The sequence below is a fragment of the Centrocercus urophasianus genome, unplaced genomic scaffold (genome assembly GCF_019232065.1).
Source record: "Centrocercus urophasianus isolate 14NV4802_14NV808 unplaced genomic scaffold, USGS_Curo_1.0 seq_28, whole genome shotgun sequence".
Taxonomy (NCBI): Eukaryota; Metazoa; Chordata; class Aves; order Galliformes; family Phasianidae; genus Centrocercus; species Centrocercus urophasianus.
This window is the reverse complement of record NW_024884844.1, coordinates 9,324,063-9,336,678: the sequence shown is the minus strand read 5'-3', so window position 1 is coordinate 9,336,678 and position 12,616 is coordinate 9,324,063. Positions and strand designations below refer to the sequence as shown.

Below are 12,616 nucleotides of genomic sequence, written 5' to 3'. Positions count from 1 at the left end.
ATGCACTACAGTCAAGTACGTGACGTATTCTTGAAACTGAAAATAGGATAACACCATGTATCACTGAATGCATTTCCAACAGAGACAGAATAAACATTAATAATGTCCCGCAAGACTGCTAGCATCTAAATTTAGATGCTCACCCTGATTCAAGGAGTTTTTATTTTTTTATTTTATGTGGAATCTGTTCACACTTACAGAGAGCCAAGAGCAGTGGTCAAAGCCAATGTTTTAAATCAGTGTGGAGCACATGAGAATTGAATTAGGGTCAAATAACAGATGAGTTCAGTGTTAACTACAGGCTGAACTTGTTTGTGCTTATAAACAACTTGACAAAGAACAAACATCACTACTGACTTTGTCCATGAGCACTACAGAGCATGTGTTAAACAGGTATTTTCCACTGTCTCAAAACAAAGCAGGACCTAGCTCTCACTTCACTTTTGGCAGCCGTATCATCAATTCATTTATGGAACAGCAGGATTAATTCCTGCAAATATTATTTCCTGAGATTAAGCAACTATTTGTTACTGTGCTTAAAATTAGACCAGAAAATTTTCACTTCCCCATTCCAATGATGTTTGAAGCCAAAGCCATGCAGGGAATGCAGAGCTCAGCCTTACATCCCGTTCTTAACCAACACTGCTGTGACTTTTCTGGGAAGTAGTACAAATAACAATACTTCTTATCACTTAATGTGCATGGTACTTCTCATCTTCAAAGAGCTTTACAAACATTTGCAGCTGGTTAATCTGGAAAAAGTATGATTTAGGCCCAGCTTCTGATAGCTTGTGTGACAAAGTCAATGTCATTGAAATTGAGTCTGTTTGTACTTAATAGGATAGAACTACAGTACTTTAGTTTAAACGCTATTGTTCCATTAAAAGCCAATTACAGAAATTCAGCTTTCCTTGAATTTATAGAGCCCAGCTTTTCATTTAAAAAAAAAATAAAATCTATCTAAATGCTTCATCCGACTTCAGTCTTCATAAGTCTATCTAATTGCATAATACTCTTCACCCCGCTGCATAATGCGATTCGTCACGAGGAAACGAAGCCCTCACAGAGGCTCTGCGGGCAGTAAGGCACTGCGAGCAGCAGAGAGCGCCCGAGGAGTTTGCATGGGTTGCAGGGAGCCGAGGCCGGGCACAGGACGCAGGGACAGCCGAGTGTGCAGCCAGAGATCCTTCCACTCACACGTGTGCTATAGGGATCGTCGTTTCTTTTGCCCTGGTAGGAAGAGAATTGGGGGCTTACATTCTGATATTTAAGTCCTAACTTATGTGGCTTATGTTGGTTATTCTATATTAAAAGACGTCGCTAAAAGTCAAGGTTTGAAAAGAACTTTTCGATAGTGTTAAAAAAATTAACTGGGTTATATTATAGTGCACAGCTACCTCCAAAAGTAATGCCTCCTGTTTAATTCAATGGAAACCACTCCAGACACAAAGAGCACAGTAGCACTATTTGATAAAGCAAATTCAGCTGCAAAACACTACTTTGCACCATAGTCACCACCGTCAGCTATGCATTTTTGCCGGTGATGAGCAGGAGCCTGCATGCCAAGCTCATAACAATCTGTCCCAGGGGAGGTGACCCACTGCCACAGTTGTCACTGCTGAAACACACCAACCACCCCACATTGTACTCACATCCATTGTTTGGTCTCCATAAACGTTCAGCAGTCATTAACTGAATGTCAATGGGTGCCATTTTTTTCCACATGGAAGAGTTCAGTGACACACCTTTGCTCCATACACCCTTCCATGTCAGACACCATTCTGTCTGCCCCTCTGCTGCCCATGTGTGGCACAGCAACAACAAAATATCACAGAATATTGGTGGGAAGGTTCAACCTCTGCTGCTGTACCCCAACATCTGCCTGTGAGATCATGGGCTAACATCATAAAGTATGAAGCATTACTTTCGGAGCAGCCTCCATTGATTCAGCGAGCGTCTCTGGTTTGGGTATTTCTCTGAATCTCCTGAGTCTGATGCATATTAACCCACCTTAGAGTAGTTCCGTTTAGATTTAGTTTCCATTTTAGAGCTGTACAGTTTAGATATAGTCCCTTTTTGCCACGCTTCAGTGTATTTTCTCAACTTAAATGGAGGAATTAGGTAAAAAAAAAAAAAAAAATCACCTCAGAATGAGCAGCGACGCAGTGGCAGAGGCTGCCCAGGAAGGTGGTGGAGTCACCATCCCTGTAGGGGTTCAGGAGCTGTGGAGATGTGGCACTGAGGGCTGTGCTCAGTGTGCGTGGTGGGGCGGGCTGGGGTTGGACTTGGGGATCTGAGAGGTCTTTTCCAACCTTCATGATTCTATGATTCTGTGATGATATTAATGCAATTTGTGGCTCGTTCACATCCCATGACACGTTCTGTCAGACATCCAGCAGCAGGTCTAAGGAAGGAGCCAGTGGGACACAACCCCCAGGAACCACCGCTGTCGCGCGTTAAACTCACGGCTTCTCCCAGGCTCTTCCAAAGCTCTTAACACCGCCGGGTGTTTTAAAAGCTGAAGACGCAGGGCTGGTCAAAGTGTAACCTAAACACGGGTGTGGTGACAAGACGCGACAGAGCCGCGAGAATTAGGAAACTAAACTGTGAATAACGGGCAGGGTTTGAAAACTGAAACCTCCCACCTCCAGTGCGGCTGGGGGTTCAGACCCACGCGAGGAAAGCACAGAATCGCCAGGCAGTGGGGCGGGACGCTTAGCACGCCTCTCAGAACGAGCGCGGGGTGCGAGGTCAGAGCGGGCTGCGGGGGGCACGGACCGCCCCGGCAGCTCGGAGGGATGGAGGGGGCGGCCGCTGCGCCTCGGCTTTAAACTTGCCAGGAAGGTCCACCTCAAAGCCCGGTCCCACCCCGCCCCGGTTCTGAGGGGTCCCCGCAGCTCGGAGTCGGCGGTGCGGCCGCCTCCTTCCCGCCTCCTCCGTCCCCCCCCTCCTCGTCCGCCCGCCCGCCATGGCCGCCCGCGGAGCCGAGCGGCGCGGCGCGGAGCGGCGGGGCAGTGCTGGGGGCTCTCCGCCGCCCGTCCGCGCCCTGTGAGGGGACAGCGCGTCCCCGCGCTCCGTCCTGCCTCCCCCTCCTCCCCCTCTCCCCGGAGCGGAGATGCGCGAGGCCGGCGCGAAGGGATTCGCCTCGTAGACGGCAGCCAGCATGGTGCACCTGCAGCTGCTGCCGCTCGTCTTGCTCCAGGGCGTCCTCCGGATCGTAAGTGCCCCGAGCCCCGAGAACAACTCTGAGGGTCGGGCGGCATCGCCCGGCGGGGTGGGCGCGGCGGTGCCCGGAGCTGGGGCCGTGTGTCGGTGCGCGCAGGCGGGGCTCGGTGAATTTTAGCCTAAATCGCGTCGTGTGGGATGCGGGGCGGGCGGCGGCGGCTTTGGGAGCGAGAAGGGGGAGAAGGCAATGCTCGGAGCCGCGAAAGCGGTGGAACGTTGTGTTAATTCTCCTGCCTCATGTTACGAACAGCAGTGTCGTATTTGCGAGAGTTCGCGATCTTCATTTTCAAAAGGTGCAACGTCGTTCCGAAGTTAATAATTTCAGGCGCCCGTCATTACCTCAGGCTCGCGCTGCACAACTTGTGCCTCTTTTTCCCCTCATCTGAAAGTTTGCGGCTGTGTGTAACAAACCTTGAAGGGATTAAACGCTCTCCTAGAGAGCCGGGTTCCAACCTCAGGGCGTGAGCGAGTGCGTTCTTTTTTAGGAGAGCCGCTGTCCGGTCCTAAGCCGCTTGGCATCGCGCTGTGCCTGCGCGGCGGGATGAAGCAGCGAACGGCGGGCTGAGGGGGGCTCGATAACGGCTCTCTCTCCCACACCACACGTTTATTAAACGCCTATCAAAGGGATTCATTAAAACTCGTAGCGACAAAGGTTGTTGTTGTGGCACGGCGTTACGAAGTCGCGGCGCTCTGGAAGTGAAGGCTGAGCGCGGTGCAGAAGTTGCTGTCTCGACAAGACGTGGCACAGCTCCGGGTGGATGTGGCACTGAGCTCACAGGAGCCTTCCTTCCCTGCCTTCTTTAGCCGCGAAGTTTCGGAGCCAGTTAGTTTTATTGCCCGTGTGGGTTAGCTGTGAATATAAAATGTCATTCTCGTTTTGCTTTGCGAGGTGTTTTAGGTATGCTTTTTAATGGTCATCTCTTGAATTGGTGTGAATACATTCCAGCACGCTGTTACCAGAACATCTGGGCAACCTCTGGTTAAAGCTACAGCTCCTTATAAATCAGCATCTGGTTGAAGCTGCAGCTCCTTATAGACTGAGGGCAAACACTGGTGTGAGTGTGATGCACAGAACACGGGTCTTGCTGTGTTCTTTGTTCCCTGCACTGCACTCGGGGTGCTGGTGGCTCCAGGGGGCTGTTCAGCCCTCGCAGCAGGCAGGCATTTGTGATGCTCATCCCTGACACTGGCTTTTAACCCAAGAATGTGCTTAATATTAACACAATGCAAGAAGCCTCATATTAAAGCCTATGGAGAAAACAAACGTGGCTTTCCATGTTGTAATACAGCAGCACTACAGTAACCTAGAACTGCTACCATCAAAAGCTCACTGATTCACAATCGTGTTCTTTAAATGCAAACAGAGATGCTACAGTGCAAAATATTTTGGTGCCCATACCCTAAGTATGAATCTAGAAGTACTTTATTTTTTTTCTAATTAAACTTCACACTTGCTTGGCTTTCAAGCACAAAAGCGTGTTGTCTACATGTCTACTTTCTAAACACAGCTCAGATCTGAGGACATGCTATAGGTGATGGCAGATAATCTCCCTGCAATTCTGAACACACAGAGTTAGGTGACTGCATACGCACAATAACCAATATCATTCAATCAAAAGCTGACATCTGGTACTCTTAACAGAGGATGGGTACATTTTTGTAACACTTTCCTGGGTTACTTTTAAGCTAATAGGCGGTGTGCCAATATACATATGAACACATATGTAACACATGTATGTGTATTTCTTTTAAATACTCTGCATATTGGGGTACATTAAGTAGTGGGGATGCATGCTGTTGTGTCAGTTGGAGGTGCCAAGTGTACAAATGCATTCAGTTTAAGTCAGGTTTACCTTGTGCTGGCTGTATGGAGCACAACAGCAATTTGCAGTGCTCAGCCAGTGTATGCATTATGGATAAGAAGATCAAAAATTGTTATCTTGTGTTGTCACCAGCAGGTACTTTACCATTAATTGTCATCAAACTTTTCATTTGTCCCTAATTGCTCAATGCTCTATTAATTATCTCTGTATAAATGAAGGAGCTTTAGAAACTGGAGATTGAAAAGACTGAGGTATTAGTAATTTTCATTTTGAAGAGTTCTTGTTAAGAATAGGCTGTTAGTGTTCGGTGTTTTCTTCCTGCCTTATTAATTTTCACAGTTAAAATATCACGTTTGGGGTCTTGAAGATGTACGAGACTTCTCCCTTTAGGAAAGAGAGAGCGGTGTTTGTGGGGGTGGACACAAGAGAGGCTGCATGCAGGTTCGACAGCCAGTCTGCTGCATCTCCAGATAGCCGTCATGGCGAGGTGCAGCGACAGGCACATCAGGACCTGTGCTGCTGTGGGGTAATCAGACACCCCCACTAATTATTTATTCCTGCAGCCTCAAATTAACAAAGGGCTCCGGCAGCGTGTTCCAGCACCTACAGCTGAAGGTATGTCAGCAGTCCTAGCAAGTACCCTCTTCCGTCTATTGGTGGGCAAAACTGTCACCACGTTATAAACCTAGGAAGGTGGTTATTTTACAGACACTGTGCTTGCATAGGTAACAAAACAACAACAACAAAGTAGATTATTTTAAGATTTTTCTCCACCTTGGAATGAAGTACAGCATCACATTTACGTGAAATTCAATGACGCTTTGTTTTGGACTTTTAAACGGATGACATTTTTACGTATGATGAAAATCATTTTGTTTCTCAATAACGCCAAACATTTTACAGAATATTTAGCAGTTAAAAGCTCTCAACAGCTTAAGTACAACATTCATACTGTGCTGTAGAATGTTTCATAATCAGAAATAGCTTGAAATTGAGATAAATGTGCATGTCCACCTAAAATATATCTGTGATGTGAGGAACACAGGTGTCTTCCTCCTGGCTGCTTGAATTTTGCCCCCATTGCCTTGCAGTCTGGCTGTGTATTACATGCCCTTGCAGTGACAATCAGAAATAGCCACCACATAAATATCCAACCCCCATTTCATAAATGTGAACACTCCCTTCCTATCATCTTGAAGCGTACAGATGAAATTCCAGCCCTCTTGATTTCAGTGAGAAATTTGTCAAGAAATCCATTCGGCCCCACGTTTCATTTGGTGCATTTCTGTTCTGTAACAAAGCACTAGAAGTAATATAAGGGGTGAAGTGGAAGAATCTAAGTTTGGAGCTGAAGATAGCTCGAGAAGTGCTGAACAAGATGTGGTCATTCTTGGGCACTTCAGGGAAATAGTTGTGATAAGGAAAGGGTCTGTGCTGTTTGATGTTCAGTGGCTTACGACCAAATATAGAGCTCCATAAGCAAGGGCTGCTGCTTTGGCAGAAACCAAGCAAGCTGTTCTGGTGCTCAGGGCAGATAGTCGTGTGTGAAACCGAATGCAGCAAGGAGAACGGAAGGGTCTGTTGCCTCTATCACAGAACTGCTGTGATAAGTGACTATCTGAAAGCGAGCGTACTTCACAGGGCAATGCATTTGCTCTGTTACTGTCTCTAGTTCCGACTTTTGCCTGCCTGTTTTTAACTCACTGCTTTGATAATACCCTGTTACAAAGCAAAAATGTTGGCCTTGAATTTTTCACTAGACCACAAGAAAAGTTCCCATTTACATGGCTGCTGTGCATCCATCCTGACCTTGATTTCCAACCATTTTGGACCTTTCACCAAAACAGCCTTTACTTCAAACCTGAAATATGTTGTGTTCTGTTTCCAGCAGAGCATCGCCTGTGCTGAGTAAATCCATGAAAGATACATTTCACCCTATTAGAAGCCCTTTTCCATAGTTTCATATTTCTCACACAGGTTTTCTCTGATACTCTTCAAGTTCATCCACTGTTGCATCGTGCTTCATACTTCAGAAAGTGGAAGGGCAAGGGAACAAGTAAGTACTGAAAGAGGAAATAAAAAGCTGTAAAGATGGGTCCATAGTTAAGAGAAGGAAGTTTTGTCTGTGTAGTAGGGATTTCAGTGCTGTCACAGTGCTCTCTTGCATGGCAGTGCTTACTGTAAACACAGAATTTGGATAACTTACCTCTAAGTTGTCATTTTTAAAGAGCTTTAAGAGCTGTAATTTTGGGGGCTTTCTCTTTGTTTCTGAACGGCTGATAGTAATACAAGTTAGTAAGAGCAGGGTAGTGAAAAGGTAAGAAGAGGGAGAAGTAAAAATAAAACTGAAGATCTAATGTCTCTAAAAGCAAGTGAATTGGGACCAATGGTGGTTTTTATTTCATTATAATGCAGAAGTAAGGTTATTTAGAGTGCTCTGATCATGCTTCTCCAGATGTAGCGTCTTTGTAGCTTAAGTTGGTAGCAATCATTTGAGGATTTCTTTTCAATACCTGTTTTTTTGTTTGTTTGTTTGTTTGATTTTTTTTTTTTTTTTTTTTTTTTTTGGTGAAGACCAGGTATTTCCAAAACCACGAATCACCAGTGCATACTCAACATTAATTTCATCTTTTTGTAGCCTGTATCTAAGAAAATAAAACATTCCCTAGAAATACTGCTGTATTTGTGTTATTACTGCCTAGATTTTAGGGCTTTTTATGGATTTGGTGGCAAAAGAGCTGGCTGTTTTGGAGGATTTCCTGGAGAAAAGAAGCAGCAGGACTTAGCTGTGGAGATGAATATGAGGGAGGAAGACAACCTGAGCAGTTACTGCAGGAGGCAAAGGATAGGCACAAAGCTCTGCAGTGACAGCAGTGACGCTGCTGTTCTGCTGCTGTTCTTCCACATGAGAAGCTGAGGAAATGTGAGTTGCTTCTAGTGGCCCTTCAGTGGGGAGCAAGCAGAGAAGGAAGGTTTGAACCCTCTGGCTTGGTTTGTGTCTTTGATTGCATACATGTGAGGACCTGTTGGTTTCCATGAGCAGCTGTGGGTGCTGTCACTGCTTTTATCTCTTGAGAAGAGAATGGGAACTGCAAAGCTTAGCAACCCCAGGATGCTAAAAATATGGAAACCTGTGTCTTTTTTCCTCTAAAACTGATTGCTTGGCTTCTTTTCTGCTTACAAGCATCTACTGAATGCTTCTGTTTTTCATTGTGCGTGCTGGGGAAGACAGCATTGCTGTTCTCCATAAGGCTTAGAGAGTCTTATGGCCAATGACGTCCTTTAGGCCTCCAGCTGTAGCTGTAACTACTGATTGTGTTGCTCCACCACTACCAGACTTAACCACACAAGGCAGAAACCACTGCTACTGTATCTTGCTGAGAGAACAGATCAGTATGTATCAATATGTTGGAAGCATCCTACAGAGAGAAACAGGAGAAAAAAGGTGTATAACTCCTGGTTCTGGGTCATGCAGACATGTTTTCTCATATATCAGGAAGTTAGTGTCGCATGCAAGAGAAAGCTGTCTTGTTCTTTGTTTGTTTTTTTTTGTCCTTCAGTTTATTTTTAAAGGAGAAAGTAGCATAGCAGCTGAAAAGAGCTGCTGAATCTGACTCAATTGGCTAGAGATGGGAACATCTGGGGAGGGATACGATGTGAAGTAAGGGAGGAGCAAAACCCAGTTCTTCAGTTTCTCAGGCAAACAGTGTCTCAGGGAGATGGCTAAAGCCTCTGTTGCTTTCCACTCATTATGCTAACAAAATGCTAATCAGCTTTGTGGATAGATTCATAGTAGATAATGTTACCTTTGTAGCCACTGAAGGGTTATCTGGTGTGTTAGGCTGGTCCTCTTTAATTTAGATGATTGAAACAGTTATATACAGCAATCACTAACTAAATTGCATGTTGCTTTCTTAGAAATTGATGGATTTTTTGCCACTGGCTACTCTCAGTATTATGACCGAAGCACGAAAAAGGCTGATGGTAAACTTGATGGGCTGAGATGGATGCTGTGGTACCTCTGGAGTTGCATGCAAGACCTCGCTGCTGAACCATTATATAGCTTACAGTAGTCATGGAAATAGTTTTCCATTCCTAGAAACATTAATTTTTGAGTTAGTTTTGAATCACACTTAAACTTCTGTCTCCTATGTTAAAATCATAGGATCATTTCGGTTAGAAAATACCTTCAAGACTGTACAGTCCAGTGGGCTCTCAGTTCCTCCTGGAGATGCCCACCCCATCCAGAATACAGCAGGAGGACTGAGTAGGAACACTGCCTTCCTTTCTACTACCCAGACACACTTAATTTTTATTATTTTAAATAAAGCATAGTTTATTTGTACAGAAAACAGGAAACTAAGTAATTACAGCCATGTTTCCAGGATCTACTAGGGGTCACTAGTTCACACCTTGCTGAGAGCAGTCAAACTCTCTGGTAGAAGAACAATCCAAAGCCTTCATCAGTTTGAATCCCTGATTGTCTTTGTTTGTATGTATGGTGTCCAAGAATACCATTCTGCAGGAATCTGCCTTCTGGTGATGTGTACAATATTCTTTCAAGGAACAGTAAATTCTTTTTCTGCTGGAATAACAAGATTGATGTGGCAAAATCTCTGCAATAGTTTTTTGTATCTTTGGTTTTGATGGATTGCAGTGTGTTGTCCAGTTCCAACCAACAATTAGCTGACAAATTGTAAAGGAAATTTAGCTTTGTACTTTTTAGACTACAGTAAAACTGTAGTCCTGAAAATGCAAACCTATAGGCTTGTCCTATACCACTGATACTCCGTAAATGCCCTGAAGGATGTTAGTGTTGACATAAACTGGTCTGTGAGCAGGTGTTAATAAGTCTTTTCTACAAAGAATGTGCACTATGTCCAGATTTGTCTTACCCACTACAGCTATTAAATAGAAATCTAATTATCGTGGAGGTCAACAAGTCTTTTGGATCCAGCTGAAGTGCACAGAATGGATGAACAGTTATTAGAGAGAGACTGACATATAGCTGACAGGCAACAGCATCATAGAAAGTTTGATTTCCATAGGAAATGGCCTAAAATAACACTCAAAAGAGAAATGAGCCTAAAAGCCAGAGCAAACCTGCTTTGGACTTCGTGGGTTAGCTGCACTTCAGAGTTTTGGTTGTTATTTTAGAGGCTACAAGACATTTTAATCTTTCCTCAGCTTTGATGAAAACGTGGACTGCTGCATAATTCATCTGGTTCAGGTTCCTCTTCAAAATACTCAGCTGAAAAAGAAGTAATCGATTTTAGTGGGGCAAGAAAACCTAGACAAATAAAGGATTTTTTTGCTCACTTTCTCAGTTTGAGAATAACTAAGTGATCGGGCATTTTTCTACATTTCTGGAAAATTCCAGGTAACGTAAAGATAGCACATAGAGATTGTCTACATCTCAGCTTTGAATTAAACACCTGCAGTTTGCATATGGTGCCTGAGATGGGTGCACAAAAGGAAACGTAATACCTGACGAGACACCCCAAGAAGGGAGCGTGCCTTTTAGAAACTTAGAAGCCCTCCTTTAGCTTCAAGGAATATTTAATTTCACTCTAGTCCAGCAGCCTTGTTACACTAAGCTGTTCAGCTTAACACACGGCAGCAGGTAAGGACCAGTGGTGCCAGGACACGGTAGCAGAGTCATTGTAAGAGTTTTTTCCTCTTCTTTGACCTTAGTCTAAGGTGTGTGAAAACCACAGCATGGACTGGATCCTTGATGGAAAAAAAGCCTGGTCAGAGCCAGTATGTGGACTGGGGGCTGCTCAGAGAGGCATGCTCCAAAATAACCTGAAGAGAATTCTCGTCCTTAAAACATAAGGAGCCATTGTTCTTACAGGGTGATTTTAAAAATGACAGGTTTAGGACCTAAGCATCCATTATGGACCTCCGAAAAACTTTTTTGCTGCCTCAAGCTCTCCCTTATCTTTTCTCCTTTACTTTAAAAGACAGACAGATGCCAGGAAAAGGTACCCTGTATCTTCCTGCAATGCAGGATTGCTGCTGTGGTCCATCTCCCAATATTCTACCTCCGTTTGTTTGAAAAGATCTTGTGACAGCCCCTAGGAAGCTTCACAACTGACGGCACTGTATTTTTTAGTAAGTTTTTCCTAACATTCTGCACAAAGTTATCTTAATTCCTGCCTGTTCTGCTTAGCTCTTTTCTATCACTACTGATGTATTTTGCTTTAGGCTGCATTATTTGCCTGTTCCTAGGGATCTTTTCCTCAAAGAACTATAGTGGTAGCATTGTGAGTCACACCAACTTTTACTTACCTATTGATCTTTTGTTTACCAATCATGTGGGTTTGAAGTGAATTGTGTCTTTTTTTTCCCTTCCTTCGTCCCTGGTGGCTTTCATAGAGCATCTTAATGTGCAGATATCTGTGGTGCTGATCTACTCTATGTTAACACAGCTTGCTGGTGTTAAAATGTGCCATCTGAGCGTGAGGGGTGGTTAGAGAATCTGGCAATTCTGTAAACTACAAAAATGGGCTGATAGATTCAAGAAGAAGACATATTCTGAATTCTCTTTACTAACTTTTCTTTTGAATGAAAAAAGGTCTGAAAATGGTAAAATTAAATAACTCGTACTTTTATCCCACTGTCTTCTTTCCTGATATATTGATAGAATTCTTTTTTTCCTATTTCAAACAGTGATGCTTTCATTACCCCATATTCTCATCCATCTCAGGACACTGTGTCTAGGCAGTGTTACTGCGGACATCAGCAGTGAGCCTGTAAGAGCAGGGCACTGTACACTGTGTGTCTGTTCTGAAGATGTGAGCAACGTGACAGCGCTGTGTGCAAGTGAACAGCACAATAGCAAAAGGTAGGAGGAGTACAGTCACTTTGATCAGCTTAGAGCTCAGAGAGAATGTTCTCGTTTTCAGCCAGGATACCATTACCAATCTCCCTAACATTACTTCCATTGCAAGCTCTTCAGGAGTGCCTTCTGCTTCATGGAAAAGATTGAACGCACATCAGTGCTCAGAGAAGATAAGGTGGTGGCTGAAAAGTAACAGCAGGAATTACACATCAACAGATTGCATACCTAAATATTTTGCTCAGTCTCTTAATTTCTGGTTAAAGAAATATGCCACAAGCTCCTAAGGGACACATTTCTTTGCAACGAGCACCAATTCTCATAGCTGTCAATATGTAAAAACAGCTTCTGCTGAAAGATGCTGTAAAAATTCATCAGGTGTTTTGTTGATATACACCTGATAATGCTTCAGATTTCCTATTCCTGAAAGAAATGTATCTGTCAAATAGCCCTCTTACCTGGCACCACAATCTGTTTCTCATACAAGTGATCATCTTTAATAGATAAACTTTCTATTAGGAGCTAGACAAGGTGCTATTTTTTTCTTGCTGTAGTCAGAAATAACAATAAACGTGTGGGAGAAATTCATCAATTTTGTTAGAACATCAAGGTGCATGCCTATCTGAAATATAGACTGTATGGAAACACAAATCAGTTCGGAGAAGGCTCCAAGTATAGAATTATTGACCCTGGAGGATAAGACACAGAATAACCTTCCTAGGCTGAG

General features: G+C 43.9%; 1 protein-coding gene across 1 annotated transcript in view; it reads left to right on the top strand.

The window, feature by feature from the left end:
• Positions 1–3,143: 3,143 nt before the first annotated feature.
• NXPH2 (neurexophilin 2) overlaps positions 3,144–12,616 on the top strand; it is a 31,187-nt gene continuing 21,714 nt past the window's right edge. The window contains exon 1 of the mRNA XM_042827308.1: positions 3,144–3,217. Within this exon, the coding sequence (XP_042683242.1) occupies positions 3,164–3,217 (54 nt within the window). The 5' untranslated portion in view covers positions 3,144–3,163. The remainder of the gene's footprint in view (positions 3,218–12,616) is intronic.